At 37.8% G+C, this 15,666-nt stretch overlaps 1 protein-coding gene across 3 annotated transcripts in view; it reads left to right on the top strand.

The window, feature by feature from the left end:
• LOC6042604 (neuroligin-1) overlaps positions 1 to 15,666 on the top strand; it is a 51,224-nt gene that overhangs the window by 13,760 nt on the left and 21,798 nt on the right. For all 3 annotated transcript variants that reach the window (XM_038253806.1, XM_038253805.1, XM_038253807.1), the window contains exons 2-3: positions 10,259 to 11,665; positions 11,727 to 11,944. In XM_038253806.1, coding sequence (XP_038109734.1) covers positions 10,560 to 11,665; positions 11,727 to 11,944 — 1,324 coding nt within the window. In that variant the 5' untranslated portion in view covers positions 10,259 to 10,559. The remainder of the gene's footprint in view (positions 1 to 10,258; positions 11,666 to 11,726; positions 11,945 to 15,666) is intronic.

The following is a 15,666-nucleotide window of genomic DNA, read 5'->3' on the forward strand; positions in this document are numbered from 1 at the left end:
CGGACGACCAAGCCTCCGAAACAGTTGCTTCGCTAAATTCAACTCGCTCGCATTTGGCTCCATTTCAACCAATCTTGATCGTTCTTGCAGCATTAGAACCGGTGGGATTTCAAGATTCATCTAAAACAAAAACGAACTTGATCCGACTAATCTGCTAGTAACATCGACTAACTTCGGCGAAGCAACTCTTTTCAGGCGCTCGTTTTAGGTAACACACCATGGCCAAATCAACAAGAAAGCATTAAAATTTAAAATCAACCATTCAAATTTACCTAATTTGACACTTAGAATATCCCAAAGTATTCAGAAATCCAGAAATCCAAGATGGCGGCCAATATGGCGCCTGCAGAATAGCGGAAACATACATTTTAGGGTGTAGTAGCCATTCAACCACTCAAATCTAACTAATTTGGGGTCGCTGAACACGAATATGACACTTAAAAAAACTCCTAAGTATTCATAAATCCAGAAATCCAAGATGACGGCCAATATGGTGCCTGTAGAATATTGGGAATATTTATTTGAGGTTGTAATAGTCATTCAACCATTCAAATATAACTAATTTGAGGTCGCAGAACACGAATATGACACTTAGAATATCTCAAAGTATTCAGAAATCCAGAAATCCAAGATGGCGGCTAATATGGCGCCTGCAGAATAGCGGGAACATACATTTTAGGGTGTGGTAGCCATTCAACCACTCAAATCATACTAATTTGGGGTCGCTGAACACGAATATGACACTAAGAAAACTCTAAAGTATTCAGAAATCCAGGAATCCAAGATGACGGCCAAAATGAATATTCCCAATATTCTACAGGCGTCATATTGATCGCCATCTTGGATTCCTGGATTTCTGAATACTTTAAAGTTTTCTTAGTGTCATATTCGTGTTCAGCGACCCCAAATTAGTATGATTTGAGTGGTTGAATGGCTACCACACCCTAAAATGTATGTTCCCGCTATTCTGCAGGCGCCATATTAGCCGCCATCTTGGATTCCTGAATTTCTGAATACTTTGAGATATTCTAAGTGTCATATTCATGTTCTGCGACCTCAAATTAGTTGAATTTGAATGGTTGATTTCAAATTTTAATGCTTTCTTGTTGATTTGGCCATGGTGTGTTCTCTAAAACGATCGCCCTTTCCTTCCCTTCTCTCTGCTTTAAGTGTCATTTTCGTGTTCAGCGACCCCAAATTAGTAAGATTTGAGTGGTTGAATGGCTGCTACACCCTAAAATGTATGTTCCCGCTATTCTGCAGGCGCCATATTAGCCGCCATCTTGGATTTCTGGATTTCTGAATACTTTGAGATATTCTAAGTGTCATATTCGTGTTCAGCGACCTCAAATTAGTTATATTTGATTACAACCTCAAATAAATATTCCCAATATTCTACAGGCACCATATTGGCCACCATATTGGATTTCTGGATTTCTGAATACTTTAGAGTTTTTTTAGTGTCATATTCGTGTTCAGCGACCCCAAATTAGTTAGATTTGAGTGGTTGAATGGCTACTACACTCTAAAATGTATGTTCCCGCTATCCTGCAGGCGCCATATTAGCCGCCATCTTGGATTCCTGGATTTCTGAATATTTTAAGATATTCTTAGTGTCATATTCGTGTTCTGCGACCTCAAATTAGTTATATTTGAATGGTTGGATGACTATTACAACCTCAAATAAATATTCCCAATATTCTACAGGCGCCATATTAGCCGCTATCTTGGATTTCTGGATTTCTGAATACTTTTGGATATTTTAAGTGTCATATTCGTGTTCAGCGACCCCAAATTAGTTAGATTTGAGTGGTTGAATGGCTACTACACCCTAAAATGTATGTTCCTGCTATTTTGCAGGCGTCATATTGGCCGCCATCTTGGATTTCTGGATTTCTGAATACTTTAGAGTTTTTTTAGTGTCATATTCGTGTTCAGCGACCCCAAATTAGTTAGATTTGAGTGGTTGAATGGCTACTACACTCTAAAATGTATGTTCCCGCTATCCTGCAGGCGCCATATTAGCCGCCATCTTGGATTCCTGGATTTCTGAATATTTTAAGATATTCTTAGTGTCATATTCGTGTTCTGCGACCTCAAATTAGTTATATTTGAATGGTTGAATGACTATTACAACCTCAAATAAATATTCCCAATATTCTACAGGCGCCATATTAGCCGCTATCTTGGATTTCTGGATTTCTGAATACTTTTGGATATTTTAAGTGTCATATTCGTGTTCAGCGACCCCAAATTAGTTAGATTTGAGTGGTTGAATGGCTACTACACCCTAAAATGTATGTTCCTGCTATTTTGCAGGCGTCATATTGGCCGCCATCTTGGATTTCTGGATTTCTGAATACTTTGGGATAATCTTATTGTCATATTAGTGTTCAGCGACCCCAAATTAGTTGAATTTGAATGGTTGATTTCAAATTTTAATGCTTTCTTGTTGATTTGGCCATGGTGTGTTCTCTAAAACGAGCGCATAAAAGAGTTGCTTCGACGAATTTAGTCGGTGTTACTAGTAGGTTAGTCGAATCAAGTTCGTTTTTGTTTTAGATGAATCTTGAAATCCCACCGGTTCTAATGCTGCAAGAACGATCAAGATTGGTTGAAATGGAGCCAAATGCGAGCGAGTTGAATTTAGCGAAGCAACTGTTTCGGAAGCTTGGTCGCTGGAGTGATATTTAGTGTTTATTTTGACGAAGGTGATGTGCATGCTTTTGCATGCAATTTTACCATCGGATTTTTTGCTGTGTGTTCAGCAGCGATGGAATAATCATCATCAAAAGAACATCTTTGGATGTTCATTAAGAAAAAAAATTCGAAGGGAGCATGGTTCTCCTCTCTCGCGCACGAAAGATCGGTAAAAGATTCTAAAAAAATCATCATCTTGATTATTCGCCGGAACATCTTTTTCACTACTACACTAGCAAGTGTAACGTCACACGTCGAACAATGACCTGTCACATTTTGTAGATGGGCAATGTGTGTAAACAAAGTGAAATAAATATTTTTCAGTGGTGCTGACAAGGAAATTCACAAAAAAATCATCAGCAGATTGATTTTCTTGGGGAAATTCGGGAGCCATTTTCTTTTGCGTGATTTGCCTCCTCTCTCTTTCGCGGGTGAAGAAGTTCGCAAGCGAAATTGTTTTTTTGCGATTATTCCATCCCTGGTATTCAGTCTGCAAAGACGCACGCAGAAAAATGTTTTGTAGAATCAGCCTGTACGAGGCTTGATTCAACAAAATATGTTGTTGAATATAATCAACAAAATTATTGGACTGAATCAACTCTCGCATTTTGTTGTTTCAAATCGAGATATTTTGTTGTTTCAAAGCTATTTTTTGTTGAATCTACCCTCATTTTTGTTGATCAAAATTTGACAGAAAGTGCGTTCAAATCAGATTTCCGTTGAAACAAAGTAAAGTTTTTGTTGAAACAACGCAGATATTTTTTTTTCAAAATAAGACCTTTAATTTATTTGTTACAAAAAAAAACATTGAATTGAAATCAGAATGGTCATTTTCGCAATTTATTTTATTTATTTGACAAAAAAATAACAATTTCAATCTGCACCTCCAACCGTTAAAGCACGATCTGGAGCACGATCGGTTCGTGTGCAGTTAAGCAGAACCGCACCTGATGTCGCCGTCCCGGAAGGAATCAACGACGAGCTGTATCCGCGGGTTGAATGGGTCGTGTTGCCACTCGCGTCCAGCATATTGAGGTTGTTTTCTGCAGAGGCAGGGTCTACAGGAGTAAAAATAGGCGTTTAGACGGGGTCATTTGAGATAACGTCATGATTCGAATTCCCGGACGCTTCGAAACCCGGACACTTCATCTTGTTCTATCAATTATTTGGATATAAGTTCGCATTATGAATGTCAAAACTGTGTTATTTGATGAATTCCAACATCAACTTTCATTTAAAGTTTGTTTGAACGCTGTAGTTAATGCCAAAACAATTTAATACAATAAAATTATAAGTTTACAAAAAAAGCGAAACATTTCACTTGAAATATTTCTTAGGCGTTCGAAGCACCTGGAAGGCAAAGCAGAAATTTATGGTTTCGATTTCCTTAAATTCTAGCAAATTTTTATTTAAGCTATCGATTGTTTTTATGTTAACAGCTTATTTGAGACATAAAGATTGTCATACACTAACATTTCAGTCCAAATTTGTGCTATTCATAAGTAAAATCGGGTGTCCGGAATTCGAAGCAAAAGTGTCCGGATTTCGAATCAGCTTTTATCAGTGTCCGGGATTCGAAGCACAACATATCATTTTAATTTTAAAATTCTGATGAAAAATTGTTAGAAAAGACATATTTCGCATGCATTTTGTAGAAACTGACTATTTATACTACATCCTTATGATATTTCTACATTTCCAACTTATTACATGACTTTTTGCCAGCTATAACAAAAATGATATGCTACTAAGTGTCCGGCTTTCGAATCATGACGTTAGGATGCCGAGGCTCTTACCAAGCGTGTTCCGTCGAGAGTATGGACAAAACCGTGACGATTCTCTGCCGCGGGAGTAACAGGCGGTGTAATTGCTGGCACCGTTTCTCAATTGTCAAAACTGGGTTGGCCTGGTGGTTACGGTACTGTTGATCCCTGAATTTATCGAGCAGGTTACTGCTGTTGCTTCGACTTCATTGATTGGCGAAATTTTTGGTTCAAACTGCGGAATTGCCAAGTATTTCACGCACAAATTTACTTTACGAAATTTCGCCTACGCTTAGCGGACAGCCCTTGAATGGGTAGCTCACGTGAACGGAACAGACGCAAAATCCGGAAAACAGACTTAAAAGACTGAACCGCAACGTTGACGAATATTAAAAAAAAATGACGGATGGTGGGCACGTGTAAACAACAAATATTTTTATTTTAATCAATAAAATGCAAGGTTGAAAAAAAATCACTTCGAGCGAATAACGATTGCCTGAAGAAAAGCCCTCTGAGTATGCTTTGATCACTTCCTTCTCGACTAGCACTTGATCGCTGGTTGTGGCAGAGACGAATAAAAATGTGAATGATTGGGTTTAGTCGTCAACTTGCTGCGATCTGATTATAATTTTCCCCATTTAACACCAGCAGTCATGGTTTGTTATAATCAGCGGAGGTGCACTCGACGAATAACACCTAGTCGTGGCAATTTGAGAATAATGGCCTGTCTACAATCACTTAGCTTAGAACATCTACACAGCTAAAAAAGTAGTAATCCAGCTGCGTGTAAAAGGCCTGGGTGTAAAATAAATATTGCATTATTTTATGCAATTTTATGTGATTTTACACCCTGAAATATGTAGCCCATCAGTATGGGAAACCTACTTGACCGAAATATCAAGCTCATATATGCGTTTATCCTAACAGCTTTTCATCGGTTTGATGGCCGAGTGGGCTAAGGCGCCAGTCCTTACAGTTGGTGCTGGGTTTGAATCCCGTCGGTCGCAACTTTTTTTTGTGTTTGCAAAAATTGTACATGCAGTGTGTAATATTAAGAGTTTATTTTGACGAAGGTGATGTGCATGCTTTTGCATGCGATTTTACCATCGGATTTTTTGCTGTGTAAGTAAAGTACAGTGAGTCAAATATTTGTCCGTACCCCCCCGTACGGGAAATGTTTGTGATATAAAAGTACATAAAATTCGACTAAAGTGCCATGTTTTATACATCAATCGACGCGGCAGAATGTCCTCTTTAAGACACTGTCATTGGATTTGCAAAAAACTTTTTCTTGAAAAATACAAAAATTGTTTACTGAAAAAAGTCAAAAAAGAGGTCAAATAATTGTCCGTACCCCTAGTAAAAGTACAAAATCTGATCGATTTAAGTGAATTCATTTATGAAATGTTGTTTCAGTGTCAAATACTAGTACCTTTAGCCAGTTTGTGACAACTTTGAACTTCTGGTAAGTTTGTTTAGTTAATTTATATTAAAAATTGGATTAAATTTAGTTTTTTAAAGTAAAACTTGTCAAAACATTAGTTTATAAACAACTATTTTTATAAAATTGCTATTTTGTGTTGTAAGAGTCTCTATTGAACAAGTTTCAACAATATTTGTTCAAAATATACATTGATTTCATCTTTTTATTGACATTTTTCGACCAAAAATACTGTTTCGGAACAATACCGTTAAACAATCCGGATTGTCCCGGAACCGGTTCAACCCTCGGAGAAATTTTGTGGTGATCAGATAGAGGACAAAAACCCACCTCTTGCAATTTGAAGCATCAATTTCGTCCACTACAGCCCGATTACGAGTCCCTAGTCTGAAATTTGAAATTTTCACTTTCCGTGCTGAGAATTTCTGTACCGTTCTGGGTCAGAATGTTTTGCTTGGGGAATTTGAAAATTTCAAATTTCAGACTAGGAATCGTAATCGGGCTGTAGTGGACGAAATTGGATGCTTCAAATTGCTGTCCTCTATCTGATCACCACAAAATTTCCTCCGAGGTTGAACCGGTTCCGGGACAATCCGGATTGTTTAACGGTATTGTTCCGAAACAGTATTTTTGGTCGAAAAATGTCAATAAAAGATGAAAACAATGTATATTTTGAACAAATATTGTTGAAACTTGTTCAATAGAGACTCTTACAACACAAAATAGCAATTTTATAAAAATAGTTGTTTATAAACTAATGTTTTGATAAGTTTTACTTTAAAAACTAAATTTAATCCAATTTTAATATAAATTAACTAAACAAACTTACCAGAAGTTCAAAGTTGTCACAAACTGGCTAAAGGTACTAGTATTTGACACTGAAACAACATTTCATAAATGAATTCACTTAAATCGATCAGATTTTGTACTTTTACTAGGGGTACGGACAATTATTTGACCTCTTTTTAACTTTTTCAGTAAACAATTTTTGTATTTTTCAAGAAAAGTTTTTGCAAATCCAATGACAATGTCTTAAAGAGGACATTTTGCCGCGTCGATTGATGTATAAAACATGGCACTTTAGTCGAATTTTATGTACTTTTATATCACAAACATTTCCCGTACGGGGGGGGTACGGACAAATACAGTATGTAAAAAAAGTATTTACACCCCTTGGGCACTATGCACATATTGTGATGAAACATCTAAACAATTTAATGTTGACAGAAACCTAGTACTACGTTTTGTTCAGAAACTCATGCCAGACATTTTGCTACAAAAAGCTCATGAAAAGATGATTTCTATAAAAAGTTATATAACAAATACTATTACGAAAATAAAAAAGGTGCAAAAAAAGTTTGTACACCTTTCGAAAAATTAACATAAATAATGTTATTTGTTGACAAATCACCATAAATCCAGTCTCCCAACTTCAAATAGGCATCCTTGACTGATTAAAAAAATAATTTGGATTGAATATAAAGTTTACTAACTACTTAGTATAAAAGTTTATATAACTCTGGAAATTCTATATAAAACTTATCTAAACTTAATTTTGCAAACTTTTAATTCAACTAAATGTCAATATATTACCATAGAATTGCTAAATAAACATTTTGGAGTGGGTATAACACCGTTTGGGGGTATTTGTATCGATAGAATAGATTTTTCGTTGGAATTTCGTACCAACCCGGAATTACGTCGTCGGAAAATCCGCCGGCATCCGAACCGGTCCACAATTCTTAAGTCAACCTATGTGGCATCGGAAAGGGCATAGAATTTCCGATCTTTTGATACCCATACATCTAGGTTTTCTATAAAACCCACGATTTTAAATACCTAGGTAAAAACGTTGTTATGGTTTTGTTTGAGCAATCTGCCAAATATGTATGGAATTTCGTAATTTTTGTTCTCGTGGATCAAACTTACTTTTTGCCCAGGTATTTAAAATCGTGGGTTTTATAGAAAACCTAGATGTATGGGTATCAAAAGATCGGAAATTCTATGCCCTTTCCGATGCCACATAGGTTGACTTAAGAATTGTGGACCGGTTCGGATGCCGGCGGATTTTCCGACGACGTAATTCCGGGTTGGTACGAAATTCCAACGAAAAATCTATTCTATCGATACAAATACCCCCAAAACGGTGTTATACCCACTCCAAAATGTTTATTTGGCAAATTTATGGTAATATATTGACATTTAGTTGAATTAAAAGTTTGCAAAATTAAGTTTAGATAGGTTTTATATAGAATTTCCAGAGTTATATAAACTTTTATACTAAGTAGTTAGTAAACTTTATATTCAATCCAAATTATTTTTTAATCAGTCAAGGATGCCTATTTGGAGTTGGGAGACTGGATTTATGGTGATTTGTCAACAAATAACATTATTTATGTTAATTTTTCGAAAGGTGTACAAACTTTTTGCACCTTTTATTTTCGTAATAGTATTTGTTATATAACTTTTTATAGAAATCATCTTTTCATGAGCTTTTTGTAGCAAAATGTTTGGCATGAGTTTCTGAACAAAACGTAGTACTAGGTTCCTGTCAAACTTTAAATTTTTTACATGTTTCATCACAAAATGTGCATAGTGCTCAAGGGGTGTAAATACTTTTTTTACATACTGTATTTGACTCACTGTAGTTACACTCAACCCCCGGTGGTTGGTCACTTTTTCGTTTGACACTTTTTTAGTTTGTACACCGTTGGTTGGTCAAAGTCAAACTAAAAAGTGACGAACTGTCACTTTTTACTTGGAGCTTACGCATACTATCAAAACAAACGTTTGATAGTATGTGAGAACTCCGTGTAATAGGGGTGTCAAACTAAAAAATGACCACGTTCGTTTGACAACAGTTGGTGTCAAACCATCGGGGTTTGAGTGTACTTAGGAAAGTCTGCAACTTACGTTCGTCATCCACAATCAACTTAGAAAACTTGCTGGGCTGATATACGTTGCTATGCAGTTGTTTGTTTACCTGTGATATGGAAACGTCAACTTACCGTAGATTTTGAAATTTTCCAAACCAAACGTCAGTTTCTAATTTGATTACTTTTCCATTGTAGAAACTCAGATTCATTTCCATTGATTCAAATTCCTAAGCTAAGTGAAATTTTCTAAGCTAAGTGATTGTAGATAGGCCATAAAGATTATTCTCAGCAGTCTTATTCGTGAGGTGTTACAGGCAGCGATTAATCGCAAAACTTATCATAGTCGTCAGATTTTCAACACTGATAAAATGGCTAAGTTGATTCAATGTCGTTTTTTGGTAGAATCAACGCAATAATTTTGTTGTTATTTCTACAAAGGGTTGACAAAATATATCGGGTCAATTCAACGCAAAATTTTGAGTTGTTTCAGTTGGTTTTGAGGATTATTTCAACAAAAAATTGTAAAGTTAGAACAACAAAAAAAATTGTTGATTCAAACAGGCTTGATTTTTTTGCGTGCGGTATGATTGTCTTTATTTTGAAGTAAAAATGATGTAATTTTAATACTTAAATAACTCGAAATTTTTAAGAGCTTTGTTGCATTTGAAAAGATATATCTAGCACTACATACGCTGAAAAAATCTCTGAGGTATTTTTCCTTAAACTCGAGATATCTTCATTTGAAAATGTCTTATTTCTAAGGGAAATGTGTATGGAACAGCCCTAAAGATATTCAAAAATTGTCCAACTTTATTTTTTCCATGTAATTTTGCTCGCTGTTTCTTAATCTGCCCTAAGAATTGAGCTAAAGTATCAAAATTCCTGCCGGCGGTGGTTCAACTGTGTCAAACAATCGTTTTTTGTCATATTTTATCAGTTCTGAAGATGCCCCGATTATAACATTCCTCCTTAAGTTAACCCTGAATTGCTTCGTTCAAAAAATTGATTTTTGAAAGATTGCTTAGATGTTTTTGCTAAGTTTGGTCGTAGAAGGCGTAGATTGCGAGATATTTTTTCGTGTCGCTTCGCGTCGCTAAGCCCAAGTTGCCTAGGAATTGATAATTGGGAATAGAACCAACTCCACCTGAACCAGACTCTCACCACCATGACAGACGTCCATTGCCGGCCGCTCCCATCTCCACCGCGCACCAGGGACAAGGATAGGGGATTTGGAAGACGGGAAGTGATGATGCTCCACTTGTTTAAGGGGTCAAGGGAAAATCTCCACGAGATATTTTTTTGTGTCTTCGACAAAGTGACTTAGATTGCTAAGCCCAACAACTTTCGAAAGATAAAAATATGCCAAAACTGCACATTTTTTTCTGGAAAATCCATTTTCCACTTAATTTTGCGATCTGGACCACTGTGCAATGCATGCAAACATCAGATTCATTTATTTTTCCATATTTATTTCACAGATTGCTGACAATGAAAACAAAAAACTAAGTTTAAGCTTGCTCTCAGAGTTTACGAAAAAGAACAAACATTTTCGACCAAGCTAATGATCATTGTCACTGCTGCCTTCATCGAAAACAATCGAATCGTTATGCAAAAGCTTTCAGTATTGTGCAGCAAATATCACCGACACATAACGGCTGTAAAAATGAAGCAAAGTACGATAACTGCTCAGTTGCTCCAAACCACAATCACCAGCCCGTTCAGTTCACTCAAAAGCCGTTATTTCGAACGGGAGCCGACGATTGTCTTCTAGCAGTATTTATGCTTATGAGCAATTATATTTTAAACATGAGTGAAGAATTTTTGCAAACAAGTTTCATTTATATAAACATCGATAATTACGTTTTCATAGGGAACTGGAAGTGCAAAATTGTTTCCTGTACATTCGTCAAACACCATGTTGTAGTGCAAAGAGTTTGGAGATTTGTTACATTGTCTTCGTTGACATCACTATGCTGTTTGAAAATTTGCATTGCAACGAAAAACTTATATTTTGTTTCAATCGTTGAACTGATTAGGTTATGCAGGTGCTGTACAAAAAAGCATGATACAATATCAAAAAGGAAAAAGATTGTATGTTTAAATAGGGTAGTAGGAAGAACTATTGGATGGAATATTTTTTTGTATCGAGTAACTCTCAAACATAGCAATGACGATAGATATGATACATTCTGCATAAAACAAACCATAGGATACCATATGCATTTTGTCTATGAGTACCGAACGCATATTATGAATGGAATTGATTACATCTATAAGGAATATACACAGGAAAAAGCAAAAAAAATCTTGTATGAAAACATAATGTTTTCAATCTGCTACAAGATAGACAATTACACACTAGTGGATCGTTCTATCTATACCACTAGCCGACATGCGCCATATTTCTACGGGTGGCACACGCACACTAAGAACGGAATTGATTACATCGATAAGAAAAACACACCGGAAATCAAAAGATCACTTTTGAATAATAAGACGCCGTATTCAGTTGGTTGCAGACTACACAAAACCATTAGAAATACGCATCAAACTTTTCTTTTGAATGCTTATAATCCCAAGGCACGTTTGAGGAATACTTCATGCTGGCTTCACGACATTAAAGAACTCCTCCAAAGGACTGCTATATATGTTGCATCCAGGCTTATATTACCAACTAAAAATTGGCAAGTCATTCAACTTCGTCTGTTAATATTTCTACTACTCTGGACACCGATAAATTCCGCTTCGTATCAAAACATCAAATACAGCACAAACTTAATTAAAACAAAATATGGACCGTTGAGAGGCATTCTTCTGTATTCAAATCCAATTGTAGAAGCTTTTCTTGGAGTTCCATATGCGTCACCACCAGTGGGTAGTTTACGGTAAGTAACATAATGATAATGTAATGATGCGGACTGAACTTAACTGTGTTTGTTTAAACAGCTATATGCCACCGGTGACACCTTCCACGTGGAAAGCGACACGATTGGCGGACAATTTTTCGCCGGTATGCCCGCAAGCATTTCCTAGAGCTAAATATGGATACGATTCCACTGCCGAACACAGCCGTAGGCGACTCTCTCAATTGCGACGACTGTTACCACTTCTATCCAACCAATCTGAAGATTGTCTTTACCTAAATTTGTATGTTCCGAGATCTGGTAAGTGCAGTAACAAACTGAGCTCTTTTGTAAACACTGAGTTGAAATCACATGTTTGTTTGAAGAATATGTTTTAAGTTGTTGTGACCTTAGAAATATTGCAGTTGAGACAAATGATCTTGTAATGGCTTCAATTCCGTAGTGCATTGCAGTGTATTTTTTCACCTACTGCAAGCAATGTGGAAGTGAAGCTGATTGCAATGGAAAGCGCCATATGAAAGTGTTTGATTCCGCTGTAACAACATAAAAAGGATAGCAATGAACATAAGTGAATTTTATTTGTTAACATAAGTAAATTCGAAATGTTTAGTTTGGTCATAATCCGGTGCCATCATATGGGAGAGGGGGGCAATAAAGAACAATGGTTTTCGCTATTGTATGGGAGCGTTCTTTTATTACGTAACGCATCTGGGGGAGGAGGAGGGGGGGGGGTGCAATTGCCTCAACAATCAAGCCTTTGGACACCTAATTTCGAGTAGGAATCTCGCAATCGAGAACGCCAAGGCAATGCTGTAGAGCGAATAATCAGATTTTTTTTTTGCCTATGTGGTATGCATAATAGTGGATCAAGAATGTAAACAACTATTCCAAATTCCCAATGCCCAATTCCCAATGATATTAATATCACTGCCCTATTTGCCTAACAAAACTAACACTGGAGAATTGATTTCTACAAACGGGAACTGCCAATACATGGGTTCCAATACAGCAACAATACTCTTATAAAAAGTTTAAATACATTTTCTCTTTTTATTAATTTTAGAAATTCACGCTTATTTGTTGTAAAATATTTTTTCACAAAAACCTCTTTGTCGCCTATTAATAAGAGCAACACAAATTTGATTTGAGGTTTTAATTTTGATACTTTTTGTGTAAATATTTTGAAGATTATTTGTAACTGTCGGGTTACCACCAGCTCACGAGCGCTACCGAGACTCCCTCATGTAGCCTAAGGGTCGACATGCTTGCGGTCCTGAATCGCGGTAAGCTGGGAAATGCGTCGGAATCCAGTGAAAACTCCACAATCTTGGTTGAACTCTTTCTATTTCCTCCCACTTTCTTACAAACTATCTGACCTTGTTCCTTTCTTCTTCTTGGGGCCCCGTTCTCCGACTCAGCTTCCGGTGACGCCGCTTCCTCTCCTTCTATTGTGGTTGCTGCTACTCACCGTCATGCGGCGCAGCCGCTGGCTGCAGCTCCGGCGCTCGCCGTCTCGTGGCGCAGCCTCCGGGGTTGGTGTACTGGATGGCGTACTCGACCGGCTGCGGTCGTTAACGGTTCCTCCTCGTTACTCACTGGTCGGCCTGCTCTCCGTCGTGGATGGTTGCATCCTACGACCTTCGGAGCACCATCGAGGGTGTCCGGAATACCCGGATGAGGAGCAGGCTCGACACGGGTCCACTTCCGGTTGCGGACTGGGTTTTTGGCGTACGAAGTACGAGGGGTCCTGATGTCCTCTAGCTCATTCCTGGTTCTAGCTGGGACACTTCTAACGGTACTGGTTACCGTGCACTCGTTCATTTTGAACTTTGCGTAGCAGCGGAGTTGTAGCGTTCCGACTGCTCGCTCTAACGTTGTCCGGGCAATAGCACGAATCTCGGGAAGTCCTGGACGGTTGACGTTCTACGTCCTTCCCCTCCTCTTTCCACGCCTTTTCCTTGACCTTCCAACCTACCGTCATGTCACCTCTCTACCGCCCACTGCCAACGAGGTCCTCTGGTGGTCGGTTTTGAAAGCTTCTGCTGGCTGCGTTCTTGGTGGACGTCACTTGCTGGGCTATTTATCGGAGACAAAACACTTGACACGCGAACACTTCCCAACTTTTACATTAAACGGAAAACAAATCGCGTAAATCGCGGTAACCTTCACGAGTGAGGTTCCGAATGGTTACATATTCTTGAAATTTGAAATAAAGTTTTTAAAATGTTTTATCTCCCCTCGACCTCGACCAGGATTGAGGGACAAAAACAACTAGTGGTAACTCTTCCGCCTCGTAAACGGTAGATCAGGGTTCTAATCCCAGCTCGTCCCAACTGGTGATCTTTTCCCTTCCGGATTCGATTACTTAGGTATTGTATAATCACTAGCTGGACATTATCACGGCACCTTACGGAAGGCGACCTATGGAATGTTAACATTAACCTTAACATAATAACATTAAGTTAAGAAATAGCCACTGAATAAATACGTTAAACACCACCGGGTCCGGTGGTGTAGTGGTTAGCGTGGTAGCCGTGGTAGCCGTGGTAGCCTGGGTTCAATCCCAGACGGACCCGGTGGCATTTATCGAGACGAGGTTTACCTGATCACGCCTTCTATCGGTTGGGGAAGTAAAACGTCAGTCCATTTTCGTAAAAGAGGTTTTAGGTGACTCACCACACACAACCTTCAGACGCATAGAAACGAGCAGAAACTTGCAACACATACCACAAAAGACCCGGGGGTCGTGAAAGTGGATTGCTTTGCTTTTATAAATAAGCATTATTTGGTTTTATCTTTCCACAGCCCACTTTCTAAGATTGATCAATTTCATTCAAAATTTGACAACAGATAAGGCGTCATCCATAAAGTATGTCACGCTCTAGGGGGGAGAGGGGGGTCTGAGCAAGTGTGACATTGCGTGTTATAAGTATAGGAAAAGCGTGTCAAAGGGGGGGGAGGGGGGTGGGTACATTTTGGCTGATTCTAGCGTGACGTACTTTATGGATGAAGCCTAAACGGGAAACGTCTCATCAGCTTCCGATTGCTTACCTTGAGAATAATCTATTAAACTATTCAACAAACGCTTTGATTTTGGGTCGCATAATCTTATAAGGTGAATCCTGACCAAATACCCTACCCTACTAACAACTTTTCATGTTCATGGCACTTGAGAGGTGTAAGCACAGGGTAAACTAGTTACCCTAGTATTAACCTGTGCCTACTAACATCCCTGTCCCTTAACAACGAGATCTACAAACTGACATGGCGGGCGTCGTTGGTGGCCAATGACTGTTACCAGTACGCAACTGATCTAGTTTTAGCAATACAGAGACTTCTTTTTACGCGGTGGCGTTACGCTTTTTGTTTCGAAGATTTCTCTCAAACCATACAATATATTTGCAAACTTCAAAAAGCGTTTTGTAGATCTGAACAAATCCTACAAATTGCTTTTAAAACATTGCGAAAATTTTGCGTCGTTCCAGAGAAATCGACAAATTAGAAAAACGTAACGCACCGCGTAAAAAGTGGTTTCACTGTAATGGTACTAGAACACTACTAGATGATCAGTAGTGCTATAGGATATTACGGATCTGTTCAGCACCGGAGTGACAACCCTGGGTGGTCTCTCATTTTAACGCTCATTTTAATTAATTAATTTACTTTTTACCAAAGAGCAGTTCTCTAGGATTTTGGTCATTCGATTTTTTTGTATTTTTTAATCAGACTGAAACTTTTTTGGTGCCTTCGGTATGCCCAAAGAAGCCATTTTGCATCATAAGTTTGTCCATATAATTTTCCATACAAATTTGGCAGCTGTCCATACAAAAATGATGAATGAAAATTCAAAAATCTGTATCTTTTGAAGGAATTTTTTGATCGATTTGGTGTCTTCGGCAAAGCAATAGGTATGGATACGGACTACATTAGAAAAAAAAATGATACACGGTAAAGAAAAATTTAGTGATTTTTTATTTAACTTTTTATCACTAAAACTTAATTTGCAAAAAACACTATTTTTA

The sequence above is a fragment of the Culex quinquefasciatus genome, chromosome 2 (genome assembly GCF_015732765.1).
Source record: "Culex quinquefasciatus strain JHB chromosome 2, VPISU_Cqui_1.0_pri_paternal, whole genome shotgun sequence".
Lineage (NCBI taxonomy): Eukaryota > Metazoa > Arthropoda > Insecta > Diptera > Culicidae > Culex > Culex quinquefasciatus.